Source organism: Odocoileus virginianus, chromosome 7, assembly GCF_023699985.2.
Source record: "Odocoileus virginianus isolate 20LAN1187 ecotype Illinois chromosome 7, Ovbor_1.2, whole genome shotgun sequence".
Classification (NCBI taxonomy): Eukaryota; Metazoa; Chordata; class Mammalia; order Artiodactyla; family Cervidae; genus Odocoileus; species Odocoileus virginianus.
In genome coordinates this window covers 69,290,441-69,313,836 of record NC_069680.1, presented here as the reverse complement: position 1 = coordinate 69,313,836, position 23,396 = coordinate 69,290,441, and the positions used below count along the sequence as shown (strand labels likewise).

The 23,396-nt window shown below is 44.4% G+C and overlaps 1 protein-coding gene across 2 annotated transcripts in view; it reads right to left on the bottom strand.

Annotated features, from left to right (window-relative positions):
• Positions 1-23,396, bottom strand: part of SH2D4B (SH2 domain containing 4B) — an 84,901-nt gene that overhangs the window by 38,599 nt on the left and 22,906 nt on the right. For both annotated transcript variants that reach the window (XM_070470939.1, XM_070470938.1), the window contains 2 exons: positions 21,108-21,255; positions 5,349-5,496 (listed from right to left, as the gene is read on the bottom strand). In XM_070470939.1, the coding sequence (XP_070327040.1) occupies positions 5,349-5,496; positions 21,108-21,255 (296 nt within the window). The remainder of the gene's footprint in view (positions 1-5,348; positions 5,497-21,107; positions 21,256-23,396) is intronic.

Sequence of the window (23,396 nt, the reverse complement as noted above, 5' to 3'; positions counted from 1 at the left end):
TGGGTTGGGGGCCATAACTGGGATCATAAAGCTCAGAGGAAGAGGAGGGGTTAACTGTTACACTGTCCCAATTTTTATAAGCGATACCATTAGCCAAGTCAGACTGGCTCATCTCAAAATCTCTGGGTGACGAGATGTTACCTAACTCACAGTCCTACAAATTCCTGCTGAGAAATTATTAAGCGAATTTCTGCCTGATATATTCAGAGCTTCTCAGAAGTCAGAGCCTGCTCTGCTGTTTGAACTGAATAACTAACTCTGTATTCAAGTGATACTAAGGGGAACAATTCCTTCTTTTTTCCCTAACTTGGAGAATTTAATTTAGGTGTTTTATCAAAAACTGCTGCTCCCAGTAGATTAATGGCCCACTATAGCTTTCATATTAAGTTAATTGAGTGCAGAATGGCTTTGCTGGATTTGAATGACAGCTTCAGAGTTAAGCTCATCATTCTTCAAGAAAGCATAAAATGAGGGAACCGAAATCATGGGCCTGAATTATCACATCTTTTCTCTGTTTAGGGTAGGTTTTTCCATTTTCGGGTGCCACACAGCCCATTAATTAGCAAACAGGCAGCACTTGCACCAAATTATTTCCATCCTCCATCCCCAGCTAAACACTAGCCCAGCCTGTAACTTTCCATCTCGGGACATAGGTACAAAAAAAGGAACGCTCCATGAGTGACAGCCCTTCACAGCTTAGAGAGCACCTGGGTTCCTCTCTCTCATTTCACCCTCCCAACAAGCCTCAACTCTCCATGTTCACCCTCATTCTACAAATGAAGAGACTGAGCAACAGAGCAGAATGAGAACTTGCTTGAGGTCAAACACTAGGAAGCAGCAGAACTAGGACAGGGCTTCCAGCCCAGTGCTCCCTCCCCAGAACATAGGAGGCTCATGTGACTTCACTCTGATTGTTCACTTTTTTTTCACTATAAACTTTTGTCCTGCCTTCTTTTTCCACCTATCTCTCCACCCATTCCAAATTTATATGAACAAATTCTTCTTAGGTCTTGCCTGTTTTACCTTTTCAGCCTTATTTCCATCATTACCCAACATGAAGCCCAGGCTGCAGCCACATCAAAACATGTGCTGGCTTCCCCAGTGGTCCAGTGGTTAAGAGTCCATCTGCCAATGCAGGGGACACGAGCTTGATCCCTGGTCCGGGAAGATTCCACATGCCACGGAGCAACTAAGCCCAGGCACCACAGTGACCCAGCCTTCACTCTAGAGCCCACAAACCACAACTACTGAGCCCATGCGCTGCACCTATTGAAGCCCATGTGTCTAAAGCCCATGCTCCACAACAAGAAAAGCCATCACAATAAGCCTGAGCACCACAACTGAAGAGTAGGCCCCTCTCACCACAACTGGAGAAAGCCCACACAAAGCAATGAGACCCAGCGCAGCCATAAACAAGTAATTTTTTTCAAAAACATGTGCCATGTTCCATGCACATAAGGACCTCACTTTTACTCAGTGCTGTTCCCTCTGCTGTGATGCCCTTCTCCACCTTCACCTTTTCTATTCAACGTTCCCAAACCAAATGCCATTTCCTCCACGGGGCCTTTCCAAATGTTCAAATATTTTGTAGCAAAATATTACAGCATTCTTGTGCATTTATGTGTATCAAGGATAGTGGCTTGTAACTTTCTTTGCTTATACTGTCTCTGGCTTTGGTATGAGGATGATGCTGGCCTCTTAAAATGAGTTTGGAAGTATTCCCTCCTCTTCAATTTTTTGGAATATTTTGAGAAGGTTTTCTGTTCATTCTTTTTTAGATGTTCAGTAGAATCCATCAGTGAAGCCATCTGGTCCTGCACTCTTCCGTGTTGGCAGATTTTTTTATTAGTGATTCAACATTCTTATTAGCAATTGGTCTATTCAGATTTTCTATTTCTTCATGATTCAGTCTTTGTGGGTTGTACATTTCTAGAAATTGATTCATTTCTTCTAGGTTATCTAACTTGTTGGACTACAATTGTTTGTAGTAGCTTCTTACAATCCTCAGTATTTTCATGGCAAGTATTAGGTAAATGCAAATCAAAATCACAATAAGATAGCATTTCATTAGAATGGATATTAAGCAAAACACCAAAAGCGAGTGCTAACAAGGATGTGAAGGCATTGGCGCCCTTACACATTGCTTGTAGAAATGTAAAATGGTATGGTCACTTTGAAAGACTGTACAGCAGTTTCTCAAAGTGTTAAACATAGAGTTATCACAAGACTCAGAGATTCCACTCCTGGATACATATCCAAGAGAATTGAAAATATGTATTTACAAAAACATACACAGATGCTCAGAGCAACATTATCTGTAATAGCCAAAAAATAGAAACAACCCAAAAGTCCATCAACTGATAAACAGATAAACAAAAGTGTGGTATATGCACACATTAGAATTTTATTGTCATATTAAAGAATGAATGACTGATCCATGCTACAACACGAATGGACCTTGAAGAAACACTAAATGAAAGTCAGACACAAAAGACCACATAATATATGATTCTATTTATATGAAATGCCTGTAATAGGCAAATCTATAGAGACAGAAATTAGACTAGTGGTTTCCAGGGGTATAGTGGGAGTGGGTGAGTAACTGCAAGTGGGCACAGAGTTTCTTTCTCTGGGGATGAGAATGTTCTAGAACTGGAGAGTGGTAATGGTTTCATGACCTTGTGAGTATACTAGAAACCACTGAACTGCACACTTTAAAAGGATGAATTTTATGGTATGTGAATTTTATCTCAATTTTTTTTAAAGTCTGTCTAATGAATGAGGCAGATGGTTGTGAAATCCTGAAGACCAGAATGCTGGCCAGCGGAAGGCACCTCATATCTCTGCTCTCCCTGCTATGGCCCTAGTCATCTCCAAAGTCAATCATGCCACAGTCTTCTCCTCTCTCTCACTCCCATAACCAGCCCAAATTATGTCACTCGACTTTAGAAGTTTCCTCTGTCCACTCATACAAGTCATGCCTTTTTATTTTCTGTATGTTTTGAAGTTTTGACATCTGGGACGTTGCTGGTCCTTCAGCTACTGCCCCTCCAAGATCTAGCCATTTCCTAAAGCTAGCAAAGGACCCAGCTACAAGTGCACCTTTCAAATGCAAACCAACCAATGCAAAGCCCATACCCCAACCACCTCGTTTATCTGGTTCTTATACTCCTCAGTCTGTCCATCTGCCCTAATCACCCCAGTGCCGGGTACAGAGAACTAGAGACAGCTCCCATACCCCAGAGCCTGCTGAAATTATTCAAACTAGCCTGACTGAAGTCTGTTTACCCTGTCCTGCCTTACCTTTGAGGCTCCCCAGGTGGCGCTAGAGGTAAAGAACCCGCCTGCCGATATGGGAGACAAGAGACACCGGTTCATTCCTTGGGTCAGAAAGATCCCCTGGAGGAAGGCACAGCAACCACTCAAATATTCTTGCCTGGAGAATCCCGTGGACAGAGGAGCCCGGTAGGCTGTAGTCCACAGGGTCACAAAGAGTCGGACACGACTGAAGCAACTGAGCTCGCACACACGCGTGCCTTACCTTACCCAATGACACCATAGTAAAGGCTCTTGCCCACTTTTTCTACTTGTTTCCTCTGCCTTTTGACTCACTCTGGTGCTTCCGGTGTGGCCCTGCATGGCATGCCATGCTCTCCATTTCTAGGAATCTGTGAGCAAAAACTTCTTGCAACAGTCATTTCCACATCTGCATGCCTATCCATACCTGGTAAAGCAAGTCTCAAGTACATATTAAAACACCACCTTTAAGCTTAGTTTCACTTCTTCTTTCCCACCTAACTTCTTACCGCCCCTGACACTCTCCAAGATTAACAGCCACCTAAACATCTCTAATGGCTCAGACAGCAAAGAATCTGCCAGCAGTGCAGGAGACCTTGGCTTGATCCCTGGGTCAGGAAGATCCCCTGGAGAAGGGAATGGCAACCCACTCCAGTATTCTTGCCTGGAGAACTCAACGGACAGAAGAGCCTGGCAGGCTACAGTCCATAGGGTCGGAAAGAGTCAGATATGACCAAGTGATTTTCACTTTTTCACATACATCTCTAACTTCCTAAGCACACCATATCCCTTTATCATATTCTGGGTCCTCCATCCTGACTCTTCATCCTCTTCTCCAGCCTCTTCATCTGATATCCCCATGCTCCCAGCAAGCCTCACTTTATAACTTCTCTTCTGGAATGACACCAGAATAGCCACCATGTGACTCAACAGAATGTGTGCCTTTTCCCTCAAAGCCCTTAGCCTGAGTGTTTAGGTATTGCCTGGCCTGCGAGTTCCCCCAAGATACAGACCATGATCCCTCATCTCTGGATTTCCAGGGCTTAGCACACTGCCAGAAAATTATTGGTAACTCAGTAAATGTAGAGTTTTACCCTTTAGTATAAGAAATCTCCCCAACAGGCAAGTAACTTCCTTGAGGATGGAGCTCTTACCCTCTGGGTCCTTTCCTCTAAAAATCATGGCTGACACAGGTTAAACGCTTCTGGGCTGAGCGGATGAACTGGAATGATGACTGAGCAAATAGACAGGTGGGAGGAAAGTGCCTGAGAAAGCAGGCCGCCTCCCAGTCCCCAATAAGAGAGCTTAGGACCTTCCCGGTGTTCCAGGGGCTAAGACTTTGAGCTCCCAATGCAGGAAGCTTGAGTCAGGGAACTAGATCCCATATGCTGCAACTAAGAGTCTGCATGCTGAAAGGAAGATCCAGAAGACCTAATTAATCACTGCAGAAGGTGACTGCAGCCATGAAATTAAAAGATGCTTACTCCTTGGAGGAAAAGTTATGACCAAACTAGAGAGCATATTAAAAAGCAGAGACATTACTTTGCCAACAAAAGTCCATCTAGTCAAGGCTATGGTTTTTCCAGTAGTCATGTATGGATATGAGAGTTGAACTATAAAGAAAGCTGAGGGCCGAAGAATTGATGCTTTTGAACTGTGGTGTTGGAGAAGACTCTTGAGAGTCCGTTGGACTGCAAGAAGATCCAACCAGTCCATCCTAAAGGAGATCAGTCCTGAGTGTTCACTGGAAGGACTGATGCTGAAGCTGAAACTCTAATACTTTGGCCACCTGATACAAAGAGCTGACTCATTTGAAAAGACCCTGGTGCTTGGAAAGATTGAAGGCAGGAGGAGAAGGGGATGACAGAGGATGAGATGGTTGGATGGTATCACCGACTCAATGGACACGAGTTTGGGTAAACTCCAGGAATTGGTGATGGACAGGGAGGCCTGGCATGCTGCAGTCCATGGAGTCCCAGAGTCGGACCTGACGGAGCGACTGAACTAGACTGAACTGAATTAATTTTTTTAAAAAAGCAAGTGCTACTCACACTGTTCTTCCCACTCACGTTCCTCCTTCTCGCTGGGGTGGCTTTGCAGCTGGGCCTGCTTCAGGGTCCAGTAGAGTTCCTTCGCCCTCTGCTCTTCCTGGAGGCGAATTTGCTCTTCTCCTCGCTTCCTCTCCTCTTCCTCTTTCCTCTAAAAAACATCATGGGGACAGAATGACATTAGGTGATAGTAACAGGTCACAGGCAGGGCAGGGCTGAGCTGTCACGTGGAAAGGTGGCCAGAGGAGGCCACTCCAGACTCAGTCTCTACACACGTGAAGTGGTAACAGTTATATCTAATCAGGCCATGGTAAAGAGCAAATGACTTGAAGTATGTGAACCAAATATGTGAAGCTTTCTGCCATAATAAGAGAATTCTGGGTCACCCTTGGTCACACTTCCATTCTGGGGGAAGAGGGAAGTGGGCAGGAGGAGGGGAGCCTGGTCTTCTTGGAGGCAAGTTAAGCAGGATATGATTATTGTTGTTCAGTCTCCCAGTTGTGTCCAGTCCTTTGCAAACCCATGGACTGCAGCACACCCGGCCTCCCTGTCCCTCACCATCTCCCGGAATTTGCCTAAGCTCATGTTCATTGCATCGGTCATGCCAGCCAGCCATCTCATCCCCTGACACCCTCTTCTCCTTCTGCCCTCAATCTTTCCCAGCATCGGGGACTTTTCCAATGAGTCATCTGTTCGCATCAACCACCTTGTCGTGGCAAAGGGGCTTGCATAACTCAGTGAAGCCATGCCATGCAGGGCCACCTGAGATGGACAGGTCATAGCAGAGAGTTCTGACAAAACTTAATCCACTAGAAGCGGGAATGGCAAACCAGCCCAGCATACTTGCTGTGAGAACCTCATGAATTGTATAAAAGGCCAAAAAGATATGACACCAACAGATGAGTCCTCCAGGTCCGAAGGTGTCCACTATGCTACTGGGAAAGAGTGGAGGATATGATTATATCTTAGCTTTATTTCCAGAGACGATATTTCAAAGAGAAAACAGTTTTGGGGGCCCCAAATCTCCAAATATTGTCCTGCTTTCAAGCTCCAAAAAGGCTGTGTGTATAATCCTTTACCTTTGTTTAATCAAAGCAAATGAACACACAGGAATCATGCATTATATGCCAGCAGGCTTGTTATTAAAAAAAAATAATTCTCTAAACCACTTTACCCAATCTACCCCCACTGTCCTCTAGTGACTAGAGGTCACCATTCTCAATTATTTTAGCTTTCTTTTATGTGGTTATATCCATGTCTGAATAATGCTGCTAATTATTGATTTATTGATACTAGACATTAACTGGTACCTTTTTTTATGGTACATAAATATTTAACACTTATATTTCCCACACTAGTGGTAAACCCATATTTTTCTTCTCATCACCCTCACAATAGATTTACATCACAATTCATAATTATATCAAAGATTGGTACATAACTAAATATAGTTCACAGGACTTCCCTGGTGGTCCAGTGGTTAAGAATATGCCTGCCAATACGGGGACACAGGTTCGATCCCTGGTCCAGGAGGATCCCACATGCCCCAGAACAACTGTGCTCACATGCCACAACTACTGAGCCCAAGCTTTAACAACTGAGTTCTGCAACAAGAGAAGCAACCGCAATGAGAAGCCTGCACACCAGGACAAAGAGTAGCCCCTACTCACTGCAACCAGAGAAAACCCAGGCACAGTAATGAAGACCCAGTGAAACCATAAATAAATAAAATTTTTTTTAATAAACATAGTTCACTGTAATGCCATCAGGAGCTCCCCTGGTGGCTCAGTGGTAAAGGATCTGCCTGCCAATGCAGGAGATGCACATTGGATCCCTGAGTTGGGAAGATCCCCTGGAGTAGGAAATGGCAACCCCCTCCAGTTATTCTTGCTTAGGAAAATCCTAAGGACAGACTAGCCCGGTGGGCTACTGTCCAGAGGGTCACAAAGAGTCAGACACAATTTAGCAACGAAACAACAGCAACATATATATAGCTAGATCTATATACATATTTTGTATCATATGTATATTATTTATATATCCATATAGAGTCATGTCTGAAAATATCTAAATGTTACCCTCGCATGTAACTTCTAGTCTAGCTAAGCATAGAATTTGATTAAAATCATTTTCCTGCAGAACTTGGAGGACCTCACTTCTTATCTTCTAGCATCCAGTACTGCCACTTGGATTCTCATTCTGCATAAGGCACTACTTTCCTCTTTATCTCTGAATTCTGAACCTTTTTAATAGATGTGCCTTGGTGTAGAGTTTCTTTCATTGATTACTAGGCACTCACAGTGCTTTTGATTGGAGTTTCAGGTCCTTCTAGTCTACTACATCTCTGCTTAGGATTTTTCTGATAGTTTTCTCTCCTCTCATTTTGCTTTATTCTTTCTAGAACTCCCGTGTGTCAGCTGCTGGACTTCTTGATTTGACCCTCTATGTGTCTTATCCTTTCTCTCTTATTTCCTGCCTCTTGCCTTTTTGTTCTACTTCCTGGTTGATTTCACTGACTTTATCCCCCAAACCTTCCACTGAATTTTTTATTTCAGCTAGTACATTTACAATTCCCAAGCCCTCTTTTATTCTTTGCTTGTTCCTTTTTGCTTTGTGGCATTCTGTACCTGTTTCATAAATGCCAAAGCTCATCTCTGAGGATTTTAGAGATTTTTCTCCCTCATGTTCTGATGTAGCTCTATTTCTGTTTTTGTTTGTCTGTTTTGTTTTGTTCTTTTCTTTAAAGTTTGTTTTATTTGGTACCTATCATTTGTGTCGGAGGTTTTCTTCTGATGACTGATGTTCCCTGACTGCTCACAATTCAAAGAGGAAAGTAAGTGTGTTTCTGAGGGACTTCCCTGGTGGCCCAGTGGTTTAGAATCCTCCTTGCAACCCAGGGGACACATGTTTGATTCCTGGTTGGGGAACTAAGACCCCACATGCCTTGCAGCAAGTAAGCCCACACACCACAACTACTGAGCCTGCACACCACCATGTGTCATAACTATAGACCCAAGGCAGCCAAATTTAAAAAAAAAATAGTATATCTGAAACAGAGACTCAGAGTGTGTAGTCAGGGTTTCCTTGGGTTTCACTCTAGGAAGACTGGATGAGGGATCAGCCACTTCACTGAGGACCCTCAGGTAGAAATACCTGGAGGTTCTTTCTCTGAAATTATTTGACATCTGTGTCCACCTGGGTGGTGTCTGACTACCAACATCCCAGGAGTTTGCACAGGAGGCAGGCTACAGGTAGGACAGCCCTTAGACTCAAGCAAGCAGGACCTCTAGCCTGAGCCCCATAATTCATGAGAAACCAATGCTTTGAGGTACCTTTTTGCAAATTGTCCCTGCAAGTTTCCCAGGACTGTCCAGAAACAGTACCCCAGGACAGGCAGGGGCAGCAGTAGGTTCAGGTAAGATGCCCCAAACCCAGATCAGGTCCCATTCAGCCCTTCAGGGTACTCTCTGACCCTCTCCTCCATGCAAAGGGTTAACCAAGTGCCCTTTGGAGCTCCAGGATTCATAACTATGGAGTCATTCCCAGGTCCTGTGGCCAGGCCCTGGTTCCAGAAGGGTAGCCCAGCAAGCAGATGAATGTTCCTGGCCAACAGAATATTTTTATCATAGGATTGCCTGAGATTGGGCCACTGAAATAGAATTAATAGGCTGAGTTTATGTAGTTCAAATTATTAACTTGCTATAGACAAAAACACCATCAAAAAAAATGTTATCAGTTCTGTACACCCTACAGGCAACCCTGACAGTAGGCTCCACGGGTCAGAGTTCAAACCTTTGCTTTTCCCCCTGATTCCTACCTGCCTCCACCTGTTCTCTCCACTTGTCCTAATACTCTGAGCTCCAGTGTTGTCCTTTCAACTCCTGGTCAGAGTGAGGGATGAAGTAGCCTGAAGAAACAGGTGAAAACAGGGAACTAAGGGTCCAGCCACTCCACGCAGAAATGTGCCACCGGTCCCTCACTGTCGGCGCCATCCTTCACTGTACCCGCTGTCCCCGATTCTCGAGTCTGTGGGGTCTCTGGGCTGAGCTGATTCAGGACCACCAGCTCCCTGCCTGCAGGTGCCCCGCTGACCTCCCATCACTCTCCCTCTGTCTTCCAGAAACCAAATTTCTTTGGGCATTATTTTCATCTGCTCTTCCCTCCTCTCATTTTCTGTTCTTGTGGCTTACAATTTTTTCAGTCTGCTGATAGTTTAATGGATCAAGAAGAAAAAACAAAGAAGATGGGAACTGTGAGTTTTGAGCCCCTCGTTTAAAAAAGAAAAAACAAGGATTTTGTCGCTTCTGAAATGACACAGATTGAGAATTTTTCTTCAATTCAACGAACACGTTTTTAACTTCTAAAAAAAGACAAATTCCTAATGACCCACTCTCTAGGAGTTAGGAATTAAGGGATAAAGATGTTAAGTAGCTTCTCCAGTCATTCCCCAAATCCTTACTGAGCACCTAGGAAACTCTGCCTGCTCCAGGCACTGGGGATATAGCCGTGAAAAAGGCACTTAGCCCCACTCTCTCAGAGCTTGCCTTCCAATGACAGAAAAATATGGAATTTAGAAAGATATATGAAATTTAGAAAGATATATGGAATTTAGAAAGATAGTAACGATAACCCTATATGCAAAACAGAAAAAGAGACAGATGTACAGAACAGACTTTTGGACTCTGTGGGAGAAGGCGAGGGTGGGAAGTTTCGAGAGAACAGCATCGAAACATGTATATTATCTAGGGTGAAACAGATCACCAGCCCAGGTTGGATGCATGAGACAAGTGCTCGGGCCTGGTGCACTGGGAAGACCCAGAGGGATCGGGTGGAGAGGGAGGTGGGAGGGGGGACCGGGATGGGGAATACATGTAAATCCATGGCTGATTCATGTCAATGTACAACAAAAACCACTACAATATCGTAAAGTAATCAGCCTCCAACTAATAAAAATAAGTGGAAAAAAAAACACTTATCAGGTAAAATAAAAAATATATCAGAATATCAGAAGTACTATATTATATATATTATACTATATTATATATCATATTACATATAATATTTATATAATACACTATACAATATATATTATATAATAAAGTATACAGAGAATTAAAACAGGCTAAGTGATAGAGCCTAGGCAGCTACTTTAGACAGCGTTGACAAGAAATCCTCTGGAAGGGGCTGATCTGAGACCTAAATAATAAGGCTGATGAGTGAATCTCAGGGAGAAGAAACTTCTAGAAAGAGGGAACCACAGGTGCAATGGCCCCAGCATTGGAAATGGGTTTGTCATGTTTGAGTAGGGAATTATCCACTACAGCTGGAAAGAAAACAAGCCAAAATTCTATCTTTAATGAGTTTGAGATGCCATCTGACATTCAAGAGACCTACTGTGGGTACTGGGATGCATAAGCCTGGGACTTAAGGGTCCCAGGGACTTAAGCTCAGGCTGCAGAGGTTGACTGAGAGGCCCTCTGCATGGGGGTGGTGTTTCTCAGCCCCGGACTTGATGATATCAATGAGAGAAAGAAAGCAGATCAGAGAAAACAGCCAGAATGCCTTGGGGCACTGAGCCATTTATAAGTTGAGAGCCAGAAAATGAGACTGAGAAAGGAGACCAAGGGGTAAGACAAAAACCCAGAGTGGGGCTATGTCTGTGGGGGAAGCTGAGAGGAAAAAGGGGGTGGTAAGCAGAGCTGCAGGCTACTGAGACACAAGGATGACAGAGAAGCACCAAGGGACCTCAGAACGTGGTCTCAGGACCACGTGATGTGAGATCTTGTCAACAGCAGCCCTGGTGGAGCGGATAGGCAGCCATCCAGGCAGCAGGGGGGAGGGAGAGGAAGTGACCACAGACAACCCCTTTCAAGACATTTCCTTTCAAAAATGAGCAGAGACAGGAAGCAGCAGCCAGAGGGGGCTGTGGGGTTAAGCTAGAAAAGGGAAGGTGAGTTGGTTGGTTTTAAGATGCGAAATACTAGAGCAGAGTTAATGACAGATGCAAAACTGGAACCAAAGTCTGTCTGCCTCCAAAGCAGAAAAAATTGAATTTTACCCCAAAGTTGTACTTCACTTTCATCAGTCACTAGTATCTCAGCAGCATAAAAATGAAGTGTCACACTGGCAGAGCACTTCACAGTTTACAAGGTGGGTTTCCCATTCCTCCCCCAGGAATCCTTAATCAGATTGTAGTAACCACATTGCTCAATACACAGGGCACTAACCAAGACAGCTTCCACCAGGGACTATAGATCTATCAAATCCACCCACAGAAGTCTTCCAAACAGGAGTGATCTCAGGGAAATTACAGACAGTTGAGGCATGTCAGAGTCAGAGTGCTTTCAACCCCCCAGTCTTACTTCCTTGTGAGGATACTAGCTTTCCCGGCTGCCATAACAAAGCACCATAGACGGGGGCAGGTCAGCTTAAACAACAGATATTCATTGTCTCGCAGTTCTGGAGGCCAGAAGTCCAAGACCAAAGTGTCAGCAGGGCTGATTTCTTTCTGAGCCCTCTCTCCTTGGCTTATAAACAGCCATCTTCTCCCTGCGTCCTCACATGTGGTCTTTCCTCTGTGTTCATGCATGTCTGTCCAAATTTCCTCTTCTTTTAAGGGTAACAATCACATGGATTTAGCTTGGACTATAGCCCGCCAGGCTCTTCAGTCCATGGAATTCTCAAAGCAAGAATACTAGAGAGGGTTGCCATTCTCTTCTTCAGATCTTCCCAACCCAGGGATCGAACCCAGGTCTCCTGCATGGCAGGCAGATTCTTTACCATCTGAGCCACCTGGGAAGCCATTGATTTAGCGCCTGCCCTATAAACCTCATTTTAACTTAATTTCCTCTATAAAGACCTTTAGGTTCAAATACAGTTACATCCTGAGACCCTAGGGTTGGGACTTCAACATATGTATTTTAACTAGACACAACTTGGCCCATAACGAGGAGACTTAGTACCCCCCAAAAAAGGGTTATGACTGGTGTACCATAGATAAATGGAATTTGACCCAAAACATAGATAAATGGCATTTGACCAACCACCTCAAATTAAATACAGTGTTCCTACTACTCCAACCAGCTGTGGCAACAGGAAGCACATGGTAAATGGCAGTGCCCACTTCCCTCCCCACCCACTCCTGCCCCAACTCCACAACTTTTATTCTACTGTCTGCTTCTACAAGTTCAGCTTTGTTAGACTCCACATTTAAGTGGAATAACTTACTTACATTTAAGTAAGATCATGCAGCATTTGGCCTTCTGTGTCTAGCTTATTTCACTTAACATAATGTTCTCCAAGCTCATCTGTGTTGTCACAAATGTCAGAATTTCCTTCTGTTTTAAGACTGAATAATATTTTGCTATATATACACATATACTATTTTTAAAAATCTATCTATAGATACTTTAGCTGTGTGGCAAAAAGGCACAAAGCTTCAGTTATACAGAATGAAAAAATTCTGGAGCTCTAATGTACAGCAGGAGGACTATAAATGAATACTGTATTTAATGGACACGGGTTTGAGCAAACTAGTGCTCTCATCACAGAAAAAAAAGTAGGTAAGGTGATGGATATGTTAATCAGCTTGATTGTATCACCATTTCATAATGTATATGTATATCAAAATGTCACATTGTACACCTTAAACTCATACAATTTTGATTTGTCAATCACACCTCAATAAAGATGGAAAAAAATTTACTACCAGTAAGTAAATAAATAGACAGATAGATAGATGGGTGGCATTTCCACAGTTCACTCAATCTTTTTCTCCTGAGAATGGGACACCACCAGAAACCTCGGAATTCCCTGGTGGTCCAGTGGCTAAGACTCTGTGCTCCCAAGCAGGGGGACTGGGTTTCATCCTTGGTCAGAGAATTAGATCTCACGTGCCGCAACTAACATTTCCCATGCCATAACTAAAGATCAAATAAGTAAAGAAAGAAACAAAGAAATACTTTTCAAAGACAGCCAGAAACCTGCATCAACCTCCACCTCAAAGGAACATGACCGGTCACTTACTGTAGCGGGTAAGCTCTTCACAGAGATGAGCTGACAAAAGAAGACATTTTCCACCACAATAAAGAGTATTGCATCATCCTCACCCTGGTTTTGGAAAAATGCTCAACCTTTACAGCTGAAATTGCCTGAAAACTCTCACTGTTGCTACTTTCAGAATCCTCTGGCCCATCTGTGATCACTGAAGAAAAGGCCATCTTTCTTTGGTTTAGCAGCGGAAGGCCAATACAGCCAAAAGGCAGATAGGCAAACATTCGCCTTCCACCTCAGGAGTCAATTGCCTTTTTCTGGCAAGCCCAAAGCCCTCTGAGCTGTCCAGCTGATTCAATCCCCCTTCTCCTGATAACCCATCAGTAACAGCACACCCCAGGAGCCCACAGATGCCCAGTCCGTCTCACCCCAATGGAAAACGTCACGAAGACACATGCTTTTTCTGGAAAGCATAGTCCTTTTTGGTTTTGGCCTGGCCCCAATGATACCATCGTGTCTTATAGGACAACGTGCTCCCAAAGGACAGGGCCAGACCTGTGTTGTTCATTCTTCTATCACCAGTACCCCGCACAGGGCCAGGTAGATGGTAGCTGCTCCATAAACACTGACCAGAAGAGCGAGTGAATTAATGAATTTGTTAGGGGAAGCACACTGATTGAAACCGCCCACCCTGGCCAGGCACCATAGTAACTATTTGCATGAGTTGTTTTATGACAGGAGATCCTGATAAGGAATATGGAACTAATAAGCCACCACCAACCGGAAGAGTTCAGGAAAGGTCGAAAGGAGACACCACGTGTCCGTCCACTTCCCAGAATCCCTCTCGCTAGCATCCACCCTGGCTGTGCGCCACCAGGAAAGACTCTGAACTAGAATGATTGGCCAGAGACCACCCGGAAACTAATCCCATCACCATAAAACCCTGAGATGGCGAGCCACACGGCAGAGCAGTTCTCCTGGGTTCCCCTACCCTACCGCTCTCCACCCGGGCACCCTTCCCAATAAAATCTCTTGATTTGTCAGCACGTGTGTCTCCTCAGACAATTCATTTCTGAGTGTTAGACAAGAGCCCAGTTTCGGGCCCTGGAAAGGGTCCCCCTTCCTGCAACAAATTGATGAAGAGAGGGTTTGTGATGATCCGTGATGAGGAAAGGGTAAACCGCCCCACGCTGTGTCTTGTTGATGCCAGCCTTGTCCAAGAGAAATTCAGAGAAAGTCTATAAATGTTCGAGAGAAAATAAAGCAGGGACAGCATCTCTGGTTGCAGAGCATGTCGTGAAGTGGCCAAAATGAACTCCAGGCTTAAAGGAGAAAGAACAAAAAGAGAATGGCTTTGAATAGAAAACAGCGGAAAATGAAAGGACAGCTTAGCTGTACCGAGTCTGTTCCCCATCAGGGAAACCAGGAGGAGGGAGGACAAGGTAGGAGACTTACAGGTTGGGAAGGGAGGTCACAGGCCCCACGGGTGAGGGACAGAGCAGGAGCCTTGCTGCCCACGTTCTGAGGTTGGAAGCAGAGAGAGAAGCATCCAAATGCAGTCTGAGGAGTTTAAAAAAAAAGGGGGGGGGATGCAAATTTTATCTGGCTCCACGACCTTTTTACTAAAAAAAAACTTCTGTATGCATGTAAATTGCATTTAATTAGTGCCAGCCACTCAACTGGTAAAGAATCAGTCTGCAATGCAGGAGACCCCGGTTTGATTCCTGGGTCAGGAAGTTCCCCTGGAGAAGGGATAGGCTTCCCACTCCAGTATTCTTGGGCTTCCCTGGTGGCTCAGATGGTAAAGAATCTGCCTGCAATGCAGGAAACCTGAGTTCAATCCTTGGGTTGGGAAGATCCCCTGGAGGAGGGCATGGCAACCCACTCCAGTATTCTTGTCTGGAGAATTCCATGGACAGAGGAGCCTGGCGGGCTATAGTCCGTGGGGTCACAAAGAGTCAGACACGACCGAATGACAAAGCACAGTGTCAACCACAACAGAATGTTGTTTCAAAAAAAAAAAAAACAGGTTTCTAGCTATCTGTAGCTCCTATTTTGAAACTCCCTCTTTAACCCTACACAAGGTTCTGGGATTATCCCCCCTATTTTCTGGATTTCCTATGACCAGGAAAATTCACAGAATTTGCTGGCATCCTCAACTCAGGCTCCCCAGGCAAACTCCCTCCACTACCAAGTTTCTCATATAGGTTCTCTCCTCTCCTCCATTCCCCACTCTTCTCTGTCCTGGATGGAAAAACAAAACTAACAAACACCAACTTCAGCACGACCGTTCCAAGAACATTCTCTCTCCTCCAAGCCTGAGCGTCCTTCCCAGCTCCCCATGCAAGAGGGTGGTACCATCTAGCCATCCCTCCACCTGGGGCTCAGATGCCTTGCTCTCTGCTTTCCTTCATGTGTTAAGTCGCTTCAGTCATGTCCAACTCTTTGTGATTCCATGGACTGTAGGCTCCTGTGTCCTCCCGCCAGGCTCCTCTGTCCATGGGATTTCCCAGGCAAGAAAACTGGAGTGAGTTGCCATGCCCTCCTCCAGAGGATCTTCCCCACCCCAGGATCAAACCTAAGTCTCTTCCAGTGACTCAGTTGTGTCTGACTCTGCAACCCCATGGACTGCAGCACGCCAGGCCTCCCTGTCCATCACCAACTCTGGGAGTCTACTCAAACACATGCCCGTTGAATTGGTAATGCCTCTTAGGTCTCCTGCACTGGCAGGCAGGTTCTTTACCTCTAGCGCCACCTACCAACATCTAACTGATTGTTGATTTCACCACCACCGTTTCTTTGTCCATCCCCTCTATCTCTTCATAGTCCAAGACTCTGTCCAGACCCTCATCATTTCCCACTTTGACCATTGCAAAGATCTCCTAATTGGCTCCCCTTCACCCTAAATGTTCATCACTTGAATCACACCACCAGTTTTCCTCATAAAACGTGATCCAGACATGGCCCTCTGAATACGTGCAGGTCTGCTTTGCCCACAGAAAATAGTCCACCTCCTTAGCATAGCATTCTAGGGCCTCACACCGGTCTTTCCAGGTTTTTGTCTGTCTCCACCCATCATGTGCTTTTTTCTCTCCTCCAGCAGATCATTTCTCATCCCAATTATCTCCTTTCCATTTCCTGTCTTTATTTGTGCAGGGTTCCGGGAAGGACCTCTGCCCTCTAAGGTGCCTCTGGTCATGGTTGGGGCTGAGTGGCTGTTCACAGAATTATCTCTTCCCTGGCACCTTGTAAGCTTTTTGAGAACAGGGAGTTTATTACTAGCACCACTACCTCCTCCAAACAACCTCCACTTCTGGTCTCAGGGGAAAAAAAGTATTAAATTAGATGAATGTTATCGGTGCATTGCTGCATGCAAGATTCGTATTATGTTAGCATCTTCATGTAGGAAGACACAATAAAAATTATCTAAACCAATCTCTAACCCGATGCATAAATCCCTTTGGCAAAGCTGTTGCAGTTATCTATTGCTAAGTATTATAACAACAAGCTATCAGCAAAATTTAGTGGCTTAAAACAAACATTTTATGTGCTTGAGATTCTGTAGATACTAGTTCGGGCCGGGCTTGGCTGGGTGGCCTTTCAGCTCCACATTATGTCAGCCATGGTCGATTACTTGGCTGAGGTCACTGACTGGAAGAACCACAAAGGCTTCACTCATGTGTGTGGTGCCTAGGTGCTCCTTCATATAGCCTCTCTTTAGCTAGCCTGGGTGTCTTTGCAGCTAGCCTGGGAGCCTAGGGCAGGAGGGCTTCTTGTAAGGCAGCTTCCAAAAGAGAGCCTTGCCAGAGGGCGCAATCTGCTCTTATCCATCCTCAGAATTTACACACAGTCATTTCTACTGCACCCTACAGACCAAGGCTAGCCACAAGGTCACAGAGGCTCAGCGGTGGGGAACCAGACCCCTCCTCTCAAAGGGAGGAGAGGCCAAGAATTTGCTACCAGGCATATTTAATTCACCACTGAAACCTTCTCAGATACTGTTTCAGCCTACACGTAACCACTTCCTGTGATGGAGAGCCTGTCACAATACAGCGGAGGTTCATTTACAGACAGCTCTGCCAGCAAGTGGAGCCTCCCACGTGGCTCAGCGGTAACGAATCTGCCTGCCAAGGCAGGAGATGCAGGAGACACGGGTTCTATGCCTGGGTGGGGAAGATCCCCTGGAGAAGGAAATGGCAACCCACTCCAGTATTCTTGCCTGGAGAATTCCATGGACATTGGAGCCTGGTGGGCTACAGGAATGTAGGAAAGAGTTGGATATGATTTAGCAACTAAGCATGGACGCACTGACAGAAAATATCTTAGCTCATTAACAAGGACCATCCAGCCCCAATGTCTGATCTGATGTTCCTTAATGAGCCTTCCAAGGCCTCAAAGATGCTACTTGCACTTCTGAGGCTCCTCAAAGCAGACATACTTACTAACACACTTATATGTGTTCACACAGAAAAAAAACAAACAAAAAAAAAAACACACAATAACGATAACCTTTGGAAATAACACAAAAGCCTGCATTTGGGTTCCTCAGTGAACATGGGGCCTGGCCACATGGCTTTACTGATTCCTCCATAAACCCCAACACAGAGCCAGCATACAATTTCTATCCCTCGATCCTCAAGGTGCTCAAGGAGAGCATCAGAGAGTCTCTGCTGGGAACCGAACCCCAAGACTCCAGCTCTGCCAAGCTACCCTCCCAGCATCTGGGACTTGGCCCACCTCTGGGGAGGAGGGAGGCCAGGGATTGGAACAGGTGATGCTCACTGCTGGAGACATGTGAAAAGTACTGGTTTTCTTCCCCAGTAGACTTAAATTGTTGCTGTTTAGTTGCTAAGTCATGTTGGATTCTTTTGTGACCCTATGGATCGTGGCCCACCAGGCTCCCATGCAAAATCCAGCAATACAAACTAAGTATCTCTCCAGTGTGGATGGAATTTGAGCCACTACTATGGAATTACATCGTTAATTTCAATCAATGTAGCAATGATTTTTGTGGCTATGACAGGAAATGTCCTTCTTTGTGGGATATGCACACTGAAGGATTAAGGTTTGATGAGGAAGCTCCCAGGCCAATGACAGGCATTGTTTTAAAATCTTGTTGGACACAGTCTCACTCTTTTGTTTACATGTTGTCTGTGGCTGCTTTTGTGCCATGATGTCTTAGTTGAGTAGTTGTAACAGAGACAGCATGACCGACAGAGTCTAAAATATTGACTATCTGCTCCTTTACAGAAAATAGTTTGCCAACTCCTGGGTTAGAGAGCACTGTGTCTGCAATTTTCTCTCAAACTGTTTGACAGCAACAAAAAAGTGCAAGTATGTATATGAGACTGTGCGTGCGCCTGTGGGTATGCATGTGTGGATGGAGAAAGAAAAGCAAAGAGCATGAAATTGAGGCAAAATATTAATAATTGGTATATGTAGGTGGATAATCGGAGAAGGCAATGGCACCCCACTCCAGTACTCTTGCCTGGAAAATCCCCATGGATGGAGAAGCCTGGTAGGCTGCGGTCCATGGGGTCGCTAAGCGTCGGACACAACTGAGCAACTTCACTTTCACTTTTCACTTTCACACACTGGAGAAGGAAATGGCAACCCACTCCAGTGTTCTTGCCTGGAGAATCCCAGGGACGGGAGAGCCTGGTGGGCAGACGTCTATGGGGTCGCACAGAGTCAGACATGACTGAAGTGATTTAGCAGCAGCAGCAGGTGGATAATATTAATATGTGAGTATTCACGTCATTTTTCTTTTCACTTTTCTCCAAGTCTGAATTTTTTTTAAAAGAAGTGTCTTGAGAGTAAATATTCCTTCACTTAAGAATGCAAAAGAATCTCCTAGAAAAAAAGTGCAACTCATGGGAAAGTTAAATAAGGAGACCAGTAACAACGTAAATCTATGGCTAGCAGTTGCAGTAGGTTTAAAAGTAATGAGCACAATCACGATAGCAATAAAAATATTAAACATAAAATTTAAAAGAAAAGAGACGTAGAGCACCTAAAGAAAACAATAAATTTAACCCAAGTCCAAAAAATAGAAGCCCACAAGAACATATGTCATTAAGAATGTTTGGGATTGGGTGGCCAGTGCATTTAGAGGTATTAAAAAAAAAAAACTGTATCAAAGATAAAAAAAAAAGAAACTTTGGATAAAAGGAGGAACTTACCACATTCCTGAGTAAGATTTAATGATTTAATATTATAAAAAATGTTCATCTTCCACAAATGCAGCAATAGTACTGATGCAATTCAATGAAAACCACCACATGGTTTTTTTGGATATTAGGGGAGAAGAGGATACTGAGAAAATAATTCACAAGTAGCTCTAATGGGAAAAAAATGGATGAGATTAGCCAAGGACATTTTAGAAATGAAGAATAATGATACACTCTAACTTTAATAGATGGTAAAATTTATGTTAAAGTTACGTATAATTAAACAATTACATCTGGCTCAGGAATAATCAGTCAAAGAAGAAAAATCCACAAAAGGATCCAAAAGTAAGAAGAAGTAAGAATCAAGACAGGAAATCCAATGAGAGGAGAGAGGATGATTTACATAGTAAATGATGTTAGCATAATGGGCTAGCCATTTGGAATACAATAAAGTGAGAGCCATATATCATACCACACAGCAAAGTGAAGGAAAATTGAGTACAAAGAAATGAAATCTGAAAAGACATATAAAGCAATGTAGGTTAGTATTTTTATAAGCTTGTGATGGTCTTTCTATGCATAAAACAAATAATAGAGAACAAGATTCATATAGTTGGCTAATAAAAATTTTAACCTTCTGTACATCATGAACCACTATAACCAAAATTAAGAAAACAGCAACAACAACACTGAGAAAAAATATTTACAACAGAAATGATATTAAAAGGCCAATGTCCCCATTCTCTAATCATTATAGGGGGAAAGTTTTTAAAAATTCAAAAATGGGCAAATGCCATTAATATACAATTCACAAAAATATACAACTGCTGAGATTCAGCATGATTCTTGTTTTTTTTTTTTCTTTTTGTTTATAGTATTTTCTGAGTTTTCTACCCCCTCAAAAATATATGATTCCTACATAGCCAAAAAAAAAAAAAAAAAATCTCAAAATAGGAACCAGAAGAAAAAATATTAACCTAAGCTTTTTTTTCTCTTTTTAACCTAAGCTTTTTTTTTTTTTTTTTCAGGAAATTTAAGCTTCTTGCTACAGGACTGTAAAGCTCCTTTATCAGCTCCAAACTCTGAGTCTCAGAATCAGCAAACTTACAATGTCCTATCCTGAGCAGAAAAATTTACATTTTTCATTTCCTTGAATCCTCCAAAAATCTCAAGGAAAGTGTTGTTATTATGAATATTACAAACAAGAAGGTCAGAGAAGTTCAGCAAGCTTCCCAAGGTCTCACAGCAGTGAGCAATAGAGTTGGAACTGGATCCCAGGCTGGTCTGACAACAGATTCAGCTCTCTTCAGGCCCCGTTTCAGGACTCTTGGTTTGAGACGCAGAGGGCTGGGTTCTGATCCTGGCTCTGTCCCCAAACCAATCACCACTACACACAGTCTCTTCCCTATCTGACCCTCAATTTCCTCATCTGTACAAGGAGAAGTGAATTAGCCAAGATGGTATGTCAAGTTCCTTCCTACTCAGACATGTCTGATTTCTATTCTCATAAAGCACGCATTGGCCAAGGACTGATCCAACCAGAGGTCAGCCTGGGGGCTGCAACAGGTGGCCTCACACTGACACCCAGGCACTGGCCCACCTTGAATTCCTCATGGATGCGCTCCTCCAGGACTTTGGCGGCTTTGCGGTCCTCCATCTCCACCTTCCACTTCTCTGCCAGGATCCGGGCTTTCTCATTGGCCAGAGCATCCCGGAACTTTTTGGTGATCTCTGCCTCCTTCTGTCTCCTTTCAAGAGAACACCCGCAGGTATCAGGAGGTGTGGGAAGATAAGGGACCACACGCCAACAGAATTTCAAATAAAAACCATGCCCAATCATTCTTGGTTTATCAGAATGGCAAGTATCTGAGGTTCACAAATGTTGGCAAAGGTGGGGAAAAAAACAGTTTCTCTCCTATACAGGAGTGTACATCTGCAGAACTGCTCTGGAAGCCAGGAAAAAAAAAATCTCAGGAATCCCATTTCTTGCTTGAGTTTACAAAGGTGTAGGGAGATACACATCAGAGGATTTTTATAACATTAAAAAAAAAATGGCAAACAGCACAAGTGTCCCTCAACAGGACCAATAAGTTGGGTTCCTCATGTAATGGGAGATTACACAGTTATTTTGAATAATGCTGTGGTATCTACAGTAATCAATTTACCAAGGTGTGAATAAAGCACTCTACAGAGCAGGTTTTGCCCTAATGCTCATCATGCTTATCTGAGGTGATGGGTATGGAGTCGTTCTTTAATTAATTCTTTATAGTTTTCAATATTGGTTATATGTCACAATTTTTAAATTAATTTATTTTTTATTGAAGGATAATTGCTTTACAGAGTTTTGCTGTTTCTTGTCAAACCTCAACATGAATATATGTCACAATTTTATTATTAGAACATTGTCGGCAAACAGGCCTCCGGGTTCTAGCTAAAGACTTCCTGAGACCCGACTGGCGGTGCGTGCTGGGGCCGCGGAGGGAAAAAGCGCGCCGTAGCCGGGGAGAGAGGGCGCCCAAGCCTCTGGCTGCCTGGGCCGCTCGCCGCGGAGGGAAAAGGCGTGCCGCACCCGGGAGAGTACGCCCAAGCCTCTGGCTGCCTGGGCCGCTCGCCGCGGAGGGATAAGGCGTACTGCACCCGGGAGAGTGCGCCCAAGCCTCTGGCTGCCCGAACCGCCCAGGCCGGGGAAGGCACAAAACGCAGGCGCAACCGAATCTGCGCTTTTGTGGAGTACCCGAAAACTGGAACCGCACTCAACGCAGGGCCCGCTCCATATAGAGCAGCCGGGAGCCTGAGCAGTGTAGACGGCGAAAGCACAGACACCCGTGAGCGGGGCAAACCCAGTGTGGCCGGAACACGGTGAGCGCTATCCACACAGAGCGGTATCTGTCTGCAGCGCCCCGCCCTCCCCGTAGCAGGACTGAACTGAACTAGCGAACCTAAATAAGAGATCACCTCCGCCCGCCTGTGTCAGGGCGGAAATTAGACACCAAAGAGACAGCAAACAGAAGCCAAATAAACAAAGGGAACCGCTTCAGAAAGGACCGGTGCAACAGATTATATGCAACATGAATATATGTCACAATTTTATTATTAGAACATTGTCATTGGGCTTCCCTGGTGGTCCAGTGATTGGGAATCTGCCTGTCAATGCAGGGTACCGGGGTTCAATCCCTGGTCCAGACAGATCCCACATACGAGGGACAACTAAGCCCACGCGCCACACAACCTGGGCTCCAGAGCCTGCGTTCTGCAACAAGAGAAGGCGCCGCAATGAGAAGTCCTCTCGCTGCAAGTAGAGAAAGCTTGCATATAGGACGGAAGACCCAGTGCAGTCAAAAACAACAACAAAAACACTGTGATTAAAAATTGTGGGAAAAATGTTGGCACCGACCTCATACAAACTTCCAAGTTTAGCAAAAAATACATCATATGTTGTTTATGAAAGAAGTCTGACCCTGCCAGTATCAGTAGAGGCTTCAGTGTCCACCTTGTGTGAAAAACAGAGGTAACACAAAGACGAACAAGAAGACTTTAAGAGGGATATTCAAATTGCTCTGCTGTCCTAAGGACAACTCAGTGAGGGAAGAGGCGAAAGAATATCAAATGTATTATCTCAATAAAGCCAACTATATAAAAAAGGTGTTGTGGTACCCAAACCACAGATGTAGAAAACTGAGGCCTCAAATCACCTCCCCACTAAGGAGTGGAACCGGGACTTGAACCACAAGGTCTACCTGATGTAAGACTAGTTCTTTGGTCACCTAATCATAGCACAGCTCCAAACAGCCTGCCAGCTGCCTGGCGCCACCTCCTCATTCCCACCCATAATCTATTACCCTGAATTTGAACCCACCCCAAGCCTCCGTGTTCAGGCACCAACACCCGC